This window comes from Marmota marmota, unplaced genomic scaffold (genome assembly GCF_001458135.2).
Source record: "Marmota marmota marmota unplaced genomic scaffold, marMar, whole genome shotgun sequence".
Classification (NCBI taxonomy): domain Eukaryota; kingdom Metazoa; phylum Chordata; class Mammalia; order Rodentia; family Sciuridae; genus Marmota; species Marmota marmota.
This window is the reverse complement of record NW_025999964.1, coordinates 685,433-700,091: the sequence shown is the minus strand read 5'-3', so window position 1 is coordinate 700,091 and position 14,659 is coordinate 685,433. Positions and strand designations below refer to the sequence as shown.

At 53.7% G+C, this 14,659-nt stretch overlaps 1 protein-coding gene across 14 annotated transcripts in view; it reads right to left on the bottom strand.

The window, feature by feature from the left end:
* Ttll8 (tubulin tyrosine ligase like 8) overlaps positions 1 to 14,648 on the bottom strand; it is a 72,551-nt gene extending 57,903 nt beyond the window's left edge. For 9 of the 14 annotated variants that reach the window (XR_007347626.1, XR_007347628.1, XR_007347627.1 and 6 more), the window contains exons 1-6: positions 13,997 to 14,646; positions 11,091 to 11,126; positions 6,375 to 6,466; positions 2,895 to 3,033; positions 2,191 to 2,264; positions 93 to 221 (exon numbers count right to left, since the gene is read on the bottom strand). Coding sequence is in view for 5 of the 14 variants with exons in the window: in XM_048803208.1 (XP_048659165.1) it covers positions 93 to 221; positions 2,191 to 2,264; positions 2,895 to 3,033; positions 6,375 to 6,466; positions 11,091 to 11,126; positions 13,997 to 14,144 (618 nt within the window). In the remaining 9 variants the exon portion in view is untranslated. Of the gene's footprint in view, positions 1 to 92; positions 222 to 2,190; positions 2,265 to 2,894; positions 3,034 to 6,374; positions 6,467 to 6,567; positions 6,610 to 11,090; positions 11,127 to 13,996 lie in introns of those variants that run through there. The other 5 variants (XM_048803208.1, XM_048803210.1, XM_048803209.1 and 2 more) reach the window with 5 other exon arrangements.
* Positions 14,649 to 14,659: the final 11 nt, after the last annotated feature.

Genomic DNA, 14,659 nt, shown 5'->3' with positions numbered 1-14,659 from the left:
CCCTGAGGCCCAGGGCCTGCCCGCGCTCCGCCCACCGCTGACACCCGGCTCCGCCCACCTGCAGGCGCCTGGGGCCCGCGCGCTCCGCTCACCTTGGTGGTGAAGGAGGCGGTCTTGGCGTAGTGGTTCAGCATCTGGTCATAGGTCAGGCTGTGGAAGTCCACGACATCCCTCTTGATAGTCCAGAGAAGGTACGGCATCTCGTTCTTTACCAACCTAGACTGGCAAGAAGAGACCTCTGTCAACAGCCGCCACTCAGGTCCGCCTCCTAGACAGCGGGACACTGCCGAGACACACAGGACTGGACCGGGCTGTGGCCTGACGGCTCCAGCAGGCCTTCCACCGCGGCTGTGGCCACTCGCTGCCCAAGGCCCCAGTGGTGGCGCGACAGCAGCCATGACCCAGGTTCATGCCACCTGCGACTCGGGGTGACCGCGATGCTCCACGAACCCTGGAGGGCTGTCTTCTCCCCCACGGTAGGAGACGAGGTCTGGGCGGAGCCGACGCTGAGGCGGGGCGACCCTGGCTGTAGGTGATTTTCTAATGACCAGCAGTGGCATGAGTGTGCTCCAATGTAACCAAGCAGAGACACCAGGAGGGGAAAACGTGCTCTAAAATCCCGCCCCGGATAACCCCTGCCCCTTCGCCTTGGTGAAGTGAAGCCCCTTCTGGGCCAGTTTCTGCAGGCAAGCTTGTATGGCCCGAGGGTGCGGACGGCCGGGGCTGGGCCGTGAGTGTGAGGGATCCTGCGGCAGGACTCCACCAGCTCTGGCCTGGCTGCTGGGCCTAGGGCCTCCTCCCACCCGGCTCGCGGCCACGCCCCAAACCTCCTGGTTCGCTGGACTCTGGGGCACTCTTCTTTCCAGGGTGGGACCTTCTCCCACCCTTAGAGAGATGTCCATGGTTTTGGTCCTCACTTTTGGGTGGAAGTCTCATTTCTAAATCCTGTTATGAATTCTTAGAAGCATAAAAGTACCCAGCAGGGGGCAGTAACCACCGTGCCCGAGGTGAAGCATCATTAGCAGAGCTGACACTGGCCGGCCATGCTCCCTGGAGGTGTCCCCTCTTCCATGTGCCACAGGTGGAATATTGTGTCTCCCAAATTCACACAGGCATCTTCACCCCCAAGGTGACAGTTTTAGGTGCAGACTCTGGGAGGAAATGAGGTCACCGGGGTGGAGCCCTCATAAATGGGATCAGTGCCTTTATAAAAGGACCTTGGAGAGACTCTCACCCTTCCCACCTTGTGAGGACCAGCAAGGAGTCCATCACCTGCCAACCAGGAGGATAGCACCTGGTCCCAGGCGTCCAGCCTCCAGAACTGTGAGATGGGCCACCAGTCATGGTCCTTGTCACAGCAGCCTGAGCTAAGGACCCCACTCCCTTTCTTTGCCGCACAGAGATGCATTGCTAAGTGGAACACGCCCTGAAAAAGCCTGTGCTGGACACTCAGGCCCCAGGGCAGGGCTGTTTGGTCTCAATGGCCCACCTCACTGGGGACCATGCTCACAGGGAGGAGCCTGGGCTGTGAGCGCATCTCCCTCCCTGTCTGCCGCCCTGGATGGCCCATTGTGGAGGCCCCCAGCGCAGTCTGTGGTATGGGACTCCCAGCCTCCAGAACCTCCGCAGCTGTGAGTGCCTCAGCCTCGTGTCCTCCACGGCAGACCAGGACAGTACCTGGGCGGCCACGTGCCGCTGCAGTTAGTGCTGTGAGCTCAGAATGGTGTGCTCCTTGGCCATTCCTGAGGTGTCTAGCCACACTGGCCTGTTTTTCTGTGTTTTCATGGCTGATTTGTGAGTTCTTGTAAATACTCTGGATACTTGAATTCTTAGGTCTTTTGCACCACACGTACCTCCTCCTCCACTTCAGTTAGGCCCATGTACCTTCTCCATGGAGGGTCCTCTCCAGAGCCACTGAGTGGGGGCGAGGTGCTGCAGCTGCTGCGGGCAGCTGTATTTGTGGAGACCCTATCTGGCGCATGGCCACGTCCCAGGATCTGCCTTACAGCACAGCCAGCTCCCCACCGCCCCACACAACCCAGGCCCACAAAGGCCCTGTCCCCATCTGCGGTGATCTGGGTCTGTTGTCCCTGCTCGTGCGGGCCAGAGTGTGTGCCAAGGCAGATGGTAGCACGGGGGACCTTGCCGAGGCATGGTCACCAGGGCCCCTGGGCCGGTGCGTGGGCCTACCATCACACTGTGGATGTCCTCCATCTTCTCCAGGGCTATTGCTTGGTTTTCTTTGATGTCAGTGCATTTGTTATCTGCCAACCAAACATGCATAAGAGACAGGCTGGTGCAGCCGGGCACCTCACTGGAGCCCCTCCACTGTCAGGGTCATGTAGCAGACAGAACAGCCACCTATGATCTCCGTGGCATGGCACCCACCTGGGGTATGCCAGGGTTGGGACCCCGGGGCCCTGGAGGCCCAGATGTCCCCATGTGGAGGGGCAGTGGAGGCAGCCCAGAAGTCAGCATGATGGAGTCTTAGGACCTGGGCGGTGGAGGAGGGTCCCTTCTGGGACTTGGGGGTGAGGGAGATGTGTGGCCTGAGTCTCCACGCCCTGGGACTGTCTAGTGCAGACACACTGTGCAGAGCAGTGCAGGGACAGAGGGTCCTGGGGGAGCAGCTGGCATTGTGGGCGCCTGAGGACTGCAGGGGGCTGGGCCAGAGGAGGAACACTGGGGCTGGGCATGGACATGGTGATGTGAAAAAGTGACCCGTACCCTGATGGGCTTGCCCAGTGAATGGGTGCCTGGGTTGGGGAGCTGGGAAGGTGGTGGAGATATGGAATGAGACCCCAGCAGGAGTGGGCATCCCCACACACAGCTCGGCCCTGCGACAGACTAGCGGAGTGCCCCCTACAGAAGCACAGGCCTCTCTGATACTGTACCAGCGGCCCCTTCCCCTCCGACCTCCACACTGGGAAGGGCCTTGGGAAGGAAGTGGAACTTCTTCTCCACCCAGCCCTTCTTCCGCAGAGCAGCCCGGATCACCGGGTAGTGTCCATAGATGGAGAAAATCTTCTTTTCCTAAAATGGCAGACATGGCTTAACAGAAGCACAGAGAGACAGAGGTCTGTCTCCCTACAGGAGGGTTTGCGAAGCAGAAGGAGGCAGACTGTGCAGAGGGCAGACCCTGCCTGCTGTTCGGAGAATACCCCACGGTTGGGTGGGGGGCGCCTGTGCAGGGGGGCTCACCCACGGCTGGGACCAGGGGCTCATGTGCTTGGGGAGGGTCCCCAGTGCAGGTTAGAAGAGGCACTGTCTTTTCCAGGCAGGCCTGCTGGGAGGTGGCTGGGCCCCGGGGGGCTGGCCCAGGTCTCCAGGGCCAAGGTAGCTCCCCACAGTGAGTTGTCATGAAGCCCACCTGGCCCGCCGCTCTGGCTCCCACCTTGATGCCATCTACGGTGACGTGACGCCACAGGGGGCCGCACCAGGGGCTGCTCAGAGAGGGCCACCTCAGCTTGGAGTTTCAGCCTCCAATACATGAGGCAGATCACATCTTTCCTGGATAAAGTTCCCAGTCTTGGGTCTTCTGTTAGAGCAACAGAAGACAGACTGACAGTCATGAGGGCATCCCTGAACCAAGGTAGAAGATACAGCCTGGACTCAGTCACTGCCAGGTGCAGGGTCAGCGGGGCGGAGGCAGGAAGAGGGGCTGAGTCACCAGGGTCCTGGTGGTCCAGGCACACTGCAGGTGCCACGCTGAGTTGAACTCTGCAGAGCCCCTGCTACACCAAAGGTAAGGCCTCTGTCCCACCCTCACCAACAGGTGCCTGCAACAGGGAGGGTCAGGATGTCACCAGGACTGTTGACATCGTTCGTGGACTCTGAATTAGGGAAAAGTCAGGCCCTGCTGGGAACCAGTCAGGAGAACCCTCCAGCAGCCGCAGAGCTGTCCCTTCCCCATTGCTGGCTGAAAGGACACCGCAAGGAGGCCTTCCGATGATGCCCCAGGGAGCTCAGAAGCAGACCCTCTAGCCCACCCTGCCTGATGTCAGTCTTGAGACCCTGGCTGGACACCTCCAGGCTGCGCCCCAGAGATTGCAGGACGGTCAGCAGACGCTGTTCCATGCAGCTGATCCTGGAAGCAGGTCATGCAGCATAAGACCACTGCACGGTCCCCAACAGGGACCTGTGCGCCACCCCCAGGAACACATAGCTGAGGAAGGCCAGAGGCCCAGCCGCCCTCCACTTGGTAAGCCAGGCAGCCTGACGGCCCACAGGGGAGCTGGACAGTGTGAGAAGGCAGGCACCCTGTAGCTCCCCAAGGAACACGCCAGGCTCTGCTCAACCCCATGCCCTGTGCTGCATAACTTCAGAAAATAGACTCATCTTGGTAAGTCAGCAGAATACCATTCCAAAAGGAACCACAAAAGATGGAAAGAGGGCTGGGCTGGGGCTCAGCAGTAGAGCGCTCGCCTCGCACGTGTGAGGCCTTGGGTTCAATCCTCAGCACCACATAAAGATAAATTAATAAAATAAAGGCATTATGTCCAATTACAATTAAAAATATTTTTTAAAAAAACTATTTTAAAAGTACATGAAAAGAGTATAAGACTCTTATCACATGAGACAGAAGGAAATTCAATAAAAAATGTCATCGGTCCAGGGCTGGGATATGGCCCTGAGGCAGAGCACTTGCCTGGCATGCACAAGGCCCTGGGTTCCACCCCAGAAACACACACACACACACACACACACACACATACACGGTATCAGTTCAAGAGAAGGCACAGAAAGAGAAGAAAAGAAAACTGAACAAACAGGATATGCTGAGCAAATGAAATCAGACAGCAGACCTGCTGCATACCCAGTCTAATTACAGGCAAGTACGCTACACACTCAAGCTCAAGGACAGACCTGTTGTTTATAAGAGATCATTAAAAAACATAAACCTACAGCTAGGTTAGAAAATAAAAGGATATACACAAGACAAAATAGCATTTGAGATGAGTAAACATTATTAGGGTAATCATTTCATAATTTGAAATAGTTTCAATTTACCAGAAATATACATTTCTGTGAACCTATTATGAGGGCAAGAAAGTATATAAAGCAAAAATGGGCAGACCTACAAGTAGACAAGTCACAATTACATCAGACTATTTTAACGTGTTTTTCAGTAAATGATAGAGCACAGATAAAAAAACCAGTAAGGCCACAGAAGATCTGAATAAGTCAAATGACAAACTCTCCCTAATGAGTGTGAATGGACAGCTGTACACTCACTCTCACGCAAATTAAGAAAATGTTAGGCATAAAACAAGCCCCAGCATTGCTCAGTGGAACAACACTCCACGTGTCACATTCTCAACCACAAAGCAGGTTAGAAAACCAGGACAGCACAACTCCAGAAAACCTCAAGTACAGACATGAAGAACCGTGCTTTCAGGTAACTCATGGATCAATGAAGAAATCATAATATGGATGATGAGATACTTTTTGGCTGAATAACAACAAAAATTCTACACAATAAAATCTTATGACAAACAGCTAAAGCAGTACTTAGAGGAACATTTGTAGCCCCCAACGCTTAGATATTCTAAGCTTTCAGGAAAAAAATAATGTGAAAATCAATGAGCGGCACAGTCTTCTTCCATGGAATTCCAGAGAGGTCAGAGGTCAGAGATGGAAAGCACAAAAAGCACACCGTGGTGGTCAGGATTGGGGGTGGGGGCCGGGAGGGGACACCTGCAAGGGCCAGGAGGGTGATGGAACTTTCCTCACCATGACTGTCCTGCTCCTCTGGGAGCCCAGCCTCTGACACCTTGCTCCTGCACTGGTGAGTGCCTCAGGGGACGGTTCAGGCATGAGGCTGCTGGCTGCAGGTGGCTGGTGTCAATGGCCTTTCACATTCCTGCCCCAGCGGGGCCCTGGGAGTAGGACCACCAGCGCCCAGGCAGCAGTCCCTTCCCCCGGTCACCTGAGCTTCACGTTGGCGGGTGTCAGATGTGGTGCCTCCCCACACACAGGACAAGACACCTTCTCCATTTCCCCAGGTCCCGCGAGAGTGTTGCAGAGGGAGAAGACGGGCTTCCTGGCCTCCCCCCAGAGTTCCTCTCCTGCGGCACCAAGCCCCGCGCGCACACACACACACCACACCCCCACGGCACTGCACCACCATGTCGGCCGCCTGGGGGGAAGGGCCCGGGGTTCTCTGAGCAGGGGGGGATATCCCTGGCCCTCCAGTCAGGAGAAGTGTGCAGACTGACATGGGGTCACACCCACACCACAGGGGGCTCCAGCCTCTATGCAGGCAGGGAAGTGTCTCCGCTGCAGGGCCGCCAAGCCCAGCAGACACTCTCCAAATTCCAAAACAAATGCCTGCTTCAGAAAGTACTCCCTCCCCTGGTCCCAGGGGTCTTTACCCTGATGGCTTTTTCTGTCAACTGCCTTGCCATTTTGTATCTGTCCAGTTTGGGGGAAGATGCGGAGGCTTGGGAAACTCCTTGGTTTGATTCTGCAAAAGAGAGACAAGCATCAGAACAGAGGACAGAGCGCCCAGTCCCACACCACAGCACCCGACCTGACGGGCGCATGTCCCCACCTGTGCCCACTCACCTCACGCTCCAGCACCCAAGCCCCACAGCCTCTCCCCTCTCCCCTCTTCAGCACCTCTGCCCGCCACCTCCTCCCCAGCCACCACTTCCTTCCTCCTCCCCTGGTGCCCTCCCTGCCTGCCCCTGGTCCCTCTGGCCTGGGGAGTCTCCATCCTCTGGATCTTTCAAATGTGTGGCCAGAAGAGGAGCGGCACCTCAGCCCCTCCTGCCCAGAGCATGCTCAGGTGACCTCTTCCCCTCCAGACACCCCCCTTCCTGACACCAGATCCTTTCCTGGTGTCTGGATCTAGAATGTCCTCCAAATCTCCAGTGCTCAGAGACGAGACTTGTGGGCAATGGTTACCTCACAAGGGCTCTGGCTCCATCCGAGGGTGATGGACTCATCTACAGATAGCTGAAGGACAACTGGGAGGGGGACCCAACTGAGGAGGTGGGCTGCTGAGGCCACCCTTAGGGATTGGGTCTTGTGCCCAGCTTTCTCTCTCTCTCTGCTTCCTGGCTGCAATGTCTGCCCGCTAAGTTATTCTTGTCAGGAGTTTGGTCACAATGACAGAAAACTAACCCACGTGGCCATTATGCGATCCTGACCCCACAAACACACCCAAAGCTGCAGAGTCCAGAGCCCTCCACCCTGCTGCCCCAACTCTCCACTTCCTTCCTGGACACCACATCTGGTGGGCTCCACAGAGGCAGTGAGCTGGGTCCACACCTCCCCAGACCACCCCTGTGGTCCACCCTGCGTCTTCCCTCTAAGCAGCACGAGCATTGGGCTTACCAGTGACCCCACGTCCCCAACCCACTGCTGCCCCTTCTCTCTCCCAAGCCCTAATGTGGAACCCTGGCACCCGCCACTGTGCCGTCATGCCCATGCCCTGGGCACCTTGTCGAGTCTGAGGAATCCTTGAAATGTTCATGCCCCACCAGACCATCCCAACTGCCAAGCGCCCTGACCCACAGTCCCCGGCTACCCAAGGAGCGCCCAGGGGGCACCAGTCCAGCCCTGCCCACGTGTTCCTCCCTGGGTGCTCTGTGCCCACAATCCATGCCCACCAGCCAAGCGACTCCGACAAAAGGAAAAAGCGGCTGGGTGGGGGTGGGGGGACAACTATGCTAGAACCAGATGTCCATGCGGAACAGCAAGTGCCCAGTCGCGTTCAAAGTGACTCGAGGTGAGCGAGCAGGAAGGTCACGGCAGGAACGCAGGAGGGAGCGTCAGGACCCGGGTAGGCGACACTCTGAGATGCACCAGAGAGCACCCACCACAGGAGCTGGGTCCACGAACTGGATCAAAATGTTCTAGATCAAAATGTTCTGCTTTGTTAGGGAAAGGAAAAGCAGTCCACAGACCCAGGGCAGTGTTCCCAGTGCTGCCCCGGAGCAGAGGCAGGGCGCAGGCCCAGGGCCTTCCACAGACCCAGGGTGGGAACCCATTCTGCGGAGATGAACCAAGACCGCTGGATCACAGGAAGGCTTGAGGGACGTCAGTGCGACTGAGGGTCTCACAACTTCACCTGGAAACAGCCCCAGCCACATGGGGTCACGGGCGCAGATTTTAGGGGCCAACAGACCAGTAGGGACAAGGACTTGAACATGACCTTCAGAAATGTGACCCACTCCCAGACACTGCACAGGTTTAAGAGCTGCTCCGGGCGGGGGCGCATCTGAACTCAGAATTCAGACACCAAATATCAAATCCTGAGTGAGCTGTCTCCAGCTCTGCTGATTAAGGAATTTCTAGTTCTATAAGCATCTATCAGAAAATAATAAAAGTGAAACACAATGAGTTAAGGGTGTATCCCAAGCAGGTGGAAAGAACACAATAAAACCTGAAGAAACTGTAAGAAAAAGAATAAAAAGCAGACGTTAATGAAAGATATCATTTTAAACATAATAAAGCAGATCAACCAATCCCAAAGTTTGGACTAGTAAAGTTGACAATGCCATGGTGAGGCTGGTGCACAGACGAGGCTGAACCCTGACAAGAAGACAGGAAGCACCAGGCATGGTGGCCACACCTGTCATCCCAGCAGCTCGGGAGGCTGAGGCAGGAGGATCACGAATCCAAAGCCAGCCTCAGCAGTGGTGAGGCGCTAAGCAGCTCAGTGAGACCCTGTCTCTAAGTAAACTACAAAATAGGGCGGGGGGTGTGGCTCAGCGGTCAAGAGCCCCTGAGATCAACCCCCAGTGCCTCCCCCACCCACCCCAATAAAAGGCAGGAAGCTCCAGGGACGGTTAGGGATCTGGAGACACTCTGGGCTTCACAGCAACAGACCTGAAATTTAGATAAAATGAACACATTCCCCAGAAAATTCAAATTACCAAAACAGACTTAAGAAATAGAGGATGTAAAGAACACTCTACCTACTGCAGAAACTAAATCCTAGGCTTACTACTATCCTGGTAGGAAAGCTCCGGGCCTGCTGGCCTTGGGGCGAGCCCTGGTGAACTGCTCCTTCTGGGGCCACCTTGTCCATGGGGCCTGGATATGGCCAGGACAGGCAAGAAAGGGAGGCCACACACAGGCAGCAAGAAGAACACCAGAAGAGCCTGCTCCAGAGGTGGACAGGGTCCGCTCAGCCTCAGGGCTGTCCCACTCCGGGCTCAGAAAGTGAGCCCAGCAGTTCCCCCACAGAGAGAGTCAGGACAGGGAGGCAGCCTCCTGCAGAAACAGCACCAGAGAGGCCGATTCCCCACAGCCCGAGAAGGCCATGGGCAAGCATGTCCCAGGAGACACAGGAAACCCCCTGGCATGAATCTCCCTTCCCGATCAAACCCCTCGGCTCCCCAGGAGACAGCTGGCAAGGGCCCTGGTGTCTTGGGCCCTCCCTGCAGGAGGACCAGCGCCTGCTGGAGGGGTGAGGTGTGGGAGGCCCAGGTGGCCTCAGGGCCTGGGAAGACCAGAGGGTGCTCCGTGAGCCAGTGGAGACCACCAGGCCCCACCATGGTGGCCAGCCCCACGTGCTGACTGCCCGTGAGCACAGACGTGCAGAGAGCACCACCAACAGACCTCACCAGCCTCAGACACCTCCGTCACACCAGCCATCCCTGGAAGGCGGGCAGGGCTGAGCAGCTGCGCTGACCTGGGAAGGCCTGAAGGAGGCCTCTGGGGAGGGACCCGTCTCACTGAGCTGGTCAGCCACCCATGTGGGAGGCGTGGCCCAAGGAAATATCCAGAATGCTGACCCGCTGGGCGGTGCTGGGCAGGAGGCAGGAGGCCCCCAGATGCCCTTTCTGCCACAGGGGCAGTTGTACCTCACACCCCCACCAGGTCACACCCACCAGAGAGTGGTTCAGGATGACCTCCTGGAGCCCTGTGGGCTCAGCATCGCAGCCTGCTCCCCTGCCCTGTGTTCTTCACAACACACAGGTACTGACCAAGGGCCCCAAGCCACCTCCTGCTTGCCATCCCTGCACCCTGGAGGTCGGCCCCAGGGTACCTCCAGAGCTGCTGTGCTCTGTGCCTGGGTGACCCTGGCCACCGCCTGCTCTTTGGTTAAGTCCAGGACAGCAGTGACAGTGTGGCACAATGGGGTCTGTCGTGCTCCAGACGCTGGGCAGGACAGAGCACACAGCACCCCTGGAGGCATCTTGGCAAAGCCCCATTGAGCTACTGACATCTCTTCTAGGCACAGGGCACACTCACTGGGCAGAGGGACAGGTCAAGCACTCCAGGAGGCCACTGGCAGACAAAGCCTAAAGCAGGGCTTCCCACAGAACAGGTGCCCTCCTGTGCAGCAAGTCTGGGTCATGCAAGCACAGGGCAGAGGCCAGAGGGGGATTAAGAGGAGCACCCACAGGCAGCATGCGGATGCTGACCAGGGCAAACACTGGCGAGGAAGTGGGAAATAAGGACATCTGCTGGGAATCAGGTTTTACTAAGGTGCTTTTGTTAACTTGAGTGAGTGTGGAAAAAGAACTTGGTTACCTAAGTAAACATCACTTTTGGAGATGCATAGTAAATATCTAGATACATACTAACACTTAGGAACATTAATAAAAATTTAGGGAGACATTTCACAACATTAAAAAGACTTATCAGGCTGGGCTGGTGGCACACACCTGTCATCCCAGCAGCTCAGGAAGCTGAGGCAGGAGGATTGCTAGTTCAGAGCCAGTTTCAGCAACTCAGTGAGACCCTAAGCAACTCTGAGACCCTGTCTCTAAATACAATACACAATAGGGCTGGGGATGTGACTCAGTGGTCAAGTGGCCCTGGGTTCAATTCCTGGTACCCCACCAAAAAAGAAAAAAAATCAATCTGCTCAGCTACTCAGGGAGCTGAGGCAGGAGGGTCACAAGTTTGAGGCCAGCCTTAGTAACTTAATGAGTCCCTGTTTCAAAATAAAAGTTGAAAGTGATAGAGGGTGGGCTAGGGCTGTAGTGGTACAGAACTTGCCTAGCATGTGGGAGGCACTGGGTTCAATCCTCAGCACCACATAAAAATAAATAAACAAAGTAAAGGCATTGTGTCCATCTACAAGTTTTAAAAAAAAAAAGGGTTGGAGGGTATAGCTCAGTGCTTACCTAGCATGTGCAAGTCCCTGGGTTCAATCCCGGGTACTTAAAAAAAGAAAAGAAAAGAAAAAAATCAGTTTGTCAGGAAGGTACAAAAATTCCAAATGTGTATATACCTAATAATATAGCTTCAAAATAAATAAAAACAAATTGACAAAGCAAAAGACAGAAAAATCTACCATTATTTTGGGATATTTTAACCTGCTTCAGTCAGTGGAAGATTAAGCAAAGGATTCATAGAGTACAGGAAATCTGGACATGGCGATTAGCCACCTGGACCTCATCCCCCTGCAGAGGACACCTGGGGGCCCCAGGAGCATTTCCCAGCCAGCCATCACCACATTCCACAGGGCTGATGAGATGAAGCCTGGATTCTCCATCAACTGCCAAACCAAACCAGGAAGTAATGACACTAACATGAGGAGACAATCTCCTAAATCTTCAAAAATCAAGCAGCACACTTTAAAAATAAAACAAGAAGGAGAAATCAAGTGGAAATTTAAAAGTGCTTTGAAGTAAATGATAAGGAAAATATGATACATCAAAGCATTACCATGCAGTTAAAGTGGAAAGAAAAAGGAGATCTATAGCTTTTAATTCATGTTTCAGAAAAGAAAACAAATCAACAGGGCACAGTGGCCCACACCTGCCATCCCAGTGACTCAGGAGGCTGAGGCAGGAGGACAGTAAATTTGAGGCCAGCCTCAGAATCTTAGCAAGACCCTGCCTCAAAATAAAAAACAAAAAAAGGCGACATACAATGTGCCTCAGTGATAAATCACATTTGGGTTGAATCCCCAGCACCACAAAATAAATAAAAAGTGTTACCCAAAATGAAAACTCCCGGTCTAATGGTATTTCACATCAATCTCTCCAAATATTTAGGGGGAAAAACTATATAAGCCATTTCACTAAATAGGAAACTCTTTCCAACTCTTTTTATGAGGCCATAATTTAATATCAAAACCTGATGAGAACACTACAGCAAAAGAATAGGGTATGCCAATGTTGCTCATAAAAATAGGCACAAAAATCTTAAACAATGCATTTGTAAATCAAATCCAGTAACAGAAAAACAATGCAGCATAACCACATGGGGTTTTCAAATACTAAACCAATTTTTATCAACAGAACACATCAAATGAATAGTCCAAGGGTTGGGGATGTCAATGGGAGAAAAATACTATCACCACTGCAAATGGAGAAGAAAGCATGGCAACTGTTCATTTAAAAGCTCCTGCTAGGCCATCAATAAAAGGAAAGTTTACCACCTACAGAACATCATAGTTTCCACTTAAGTTTGGGGACAAAATAAAAATGTCCACTATACCATTTCTACTCTGTTTTACTGAGAACACTAGCCAATGCAATAATGCAAGAAAAGAAAAGTCATAAAGATTGAAAAGATTTGTAGAGGAGGACTGTATACATGGAAAATCTAAATGAATCTATTACTAAGTGTACTTAGTGAGGTCACCAATTACTAAGTCAGTGCACTAAAACAACTGTGTTGTCAGAAAAGGTGAGAAAAATGAACTAAAAAATGTCATCTGTAGCATTTAAAACATCAAATATCTAGGAGTAAATCTAGCAACAGAAGTCCTGTGTATATGCTCAATGAAAACTATAGACACTGCTGAGAAGAATTAAAGGAAAGTCAGATGCTGATGGGTTAGAATAGTCAATATTGTTAAGATTTTGATTCTCCAGAATTGAGCCACAGTCTCAATGTAATAATAATTAAAATCCCAGCACAGTTTGTATGTATGTAAATTAACAATTTGATTCAGAATTTACATGGCAGTGCAGAAGTCCAAGAAAACCTAAGCAATCTTGAAGAATAAGGTCAGGGGACTTAAACCACCAGATAGTAAGACTTATTATAGAGCAACCGGAGCCAGGCGTGGTGGTGCATGCTTATAATCCCAGCTGCTCTTGAGGATGAGGCAAGAGAATCCAAGTTTGAGTACAGCCTGGACAACTTAGCAAGACCCTGTCTCAAAATTTTAAAAAGGAAAAGAAAAGAAGAGATCTCCTGGAATCAGAATGGTGGTACAGGGTCAGGACGGCCAGCAAGATCAATAGGATAAAATGGGGAACCCACATCTGAGAATAAGGATAGCCAGAAAGACCAAAGAACAGATGGGGATCCACGACTGGATGACCCCCAGGGGACCTGCCAGGCAGAGGCTGAATCCCTGCACAGAATGGGGAATGTGCAACCTGGTTGACCCCAGGAAGCCAAGTCCTTGGATATACAAATGGGGGGATGACCCCTGCTTCACTCCATGTGCACCACTCAGTCCCAAAGGGTTGTATACCCAAATGTGAAAAGTGGAATTATAAAGCTTCTTAAAAACAAAAACAAAAAAACCTCAGGGCAGTACTCTCTGGACAAGGGAGTAGGCACAGAGTTTTAAACAAGACCCCAAAGCACTAAGGATAGGAGATTGATAAGTAAACACACTGAAGCCAGAAGCCCCGGGTACTGAAGGAATGGGTGAGTGACTTAAGGGACCCCACAGATATTTATGATACGGCTCTGACAAAGAACTGGTATCCAGAACACACACGGAATTCCCACGTCAGCAATAAAACAAGCCAACTTGACCACAGCCAAGATCTGGAAGGAACTCTCCAACAGGGCTGCGGGAAATGCAGAGAGGGGCTGTGGGGTGGCCAGCTCCTACCCAGGCTGCAGAACTGTCAGCACCCTACAAAGCAGAGGGGGTGCCCACCCGTGGTGTGGATTTTACTCCTAGGACTTTAGGTATACCAACCACGACCCTGTCCGACAGGAAGGGAAACACAGGAAGGCAGCGAGGAACCTCAAGGGAAGCCCAGTGGGAGTCCCCACCCGACCCTGCCCAGCGCCTCCCCTGGTGGGCCTGGGCGAGACACCTCCCTCTGAGCACCTGTGACCTTGGCCTCGCGCCCACTTAAGGCTGAGGACAGCGGGGACAGCCCGTCTGAGCGCTGCCCGACTCTGGGAAGCAAAGGCGGGTGCAGACTGTTTTCTTCTCCATCCGACAAGGCAGAGGACAGCTTCTGGCCTGGCTCCATGATGGCCTCCGGCTCCTCCTTCAGGCTGTCGGCACCTGCTGGGAGAGGGGCACGAGGGAGCAAGGTCAGCAGGCAGGGCTGGGTGGGGAGATCCAGGTGAGGGACAGGTCTCAGGGTAGGTGGACCTCAGTGAACAGGCCGGGGATGAGGAGGCCCGGGTGGGGCCACAGGTCTGGGAGAGGGTAGGTCTGGGGGCGAGGATCTGGGTGGGAGGATAGGTCAGGGGTGGGGGGATAGGTGTGAGTGTGAGGGGGTCTGGAGTTGGGGGAGACAGGTCTGGGGTAGGGAGACAGAACTAGGCTGGAGGGACACGCCGGGGACCAGAGAAGAGAGACATTTAAGGAGTTCCAAGGGGAGGGGAGCAGCTCTTCCCGGCGGGAGAGGGGTGGGCAGGTGGAGGGTTAGGTTAGGGAAGTTCTGGGGTTCCAGAGGGAGGAGGGCGGGTTCCGAGTGCGGGGAGCAGGGGGCCTGTGGGGTCAGAAGTGGGGACAGGCAGGCGTTGTGGGACCGCTGCT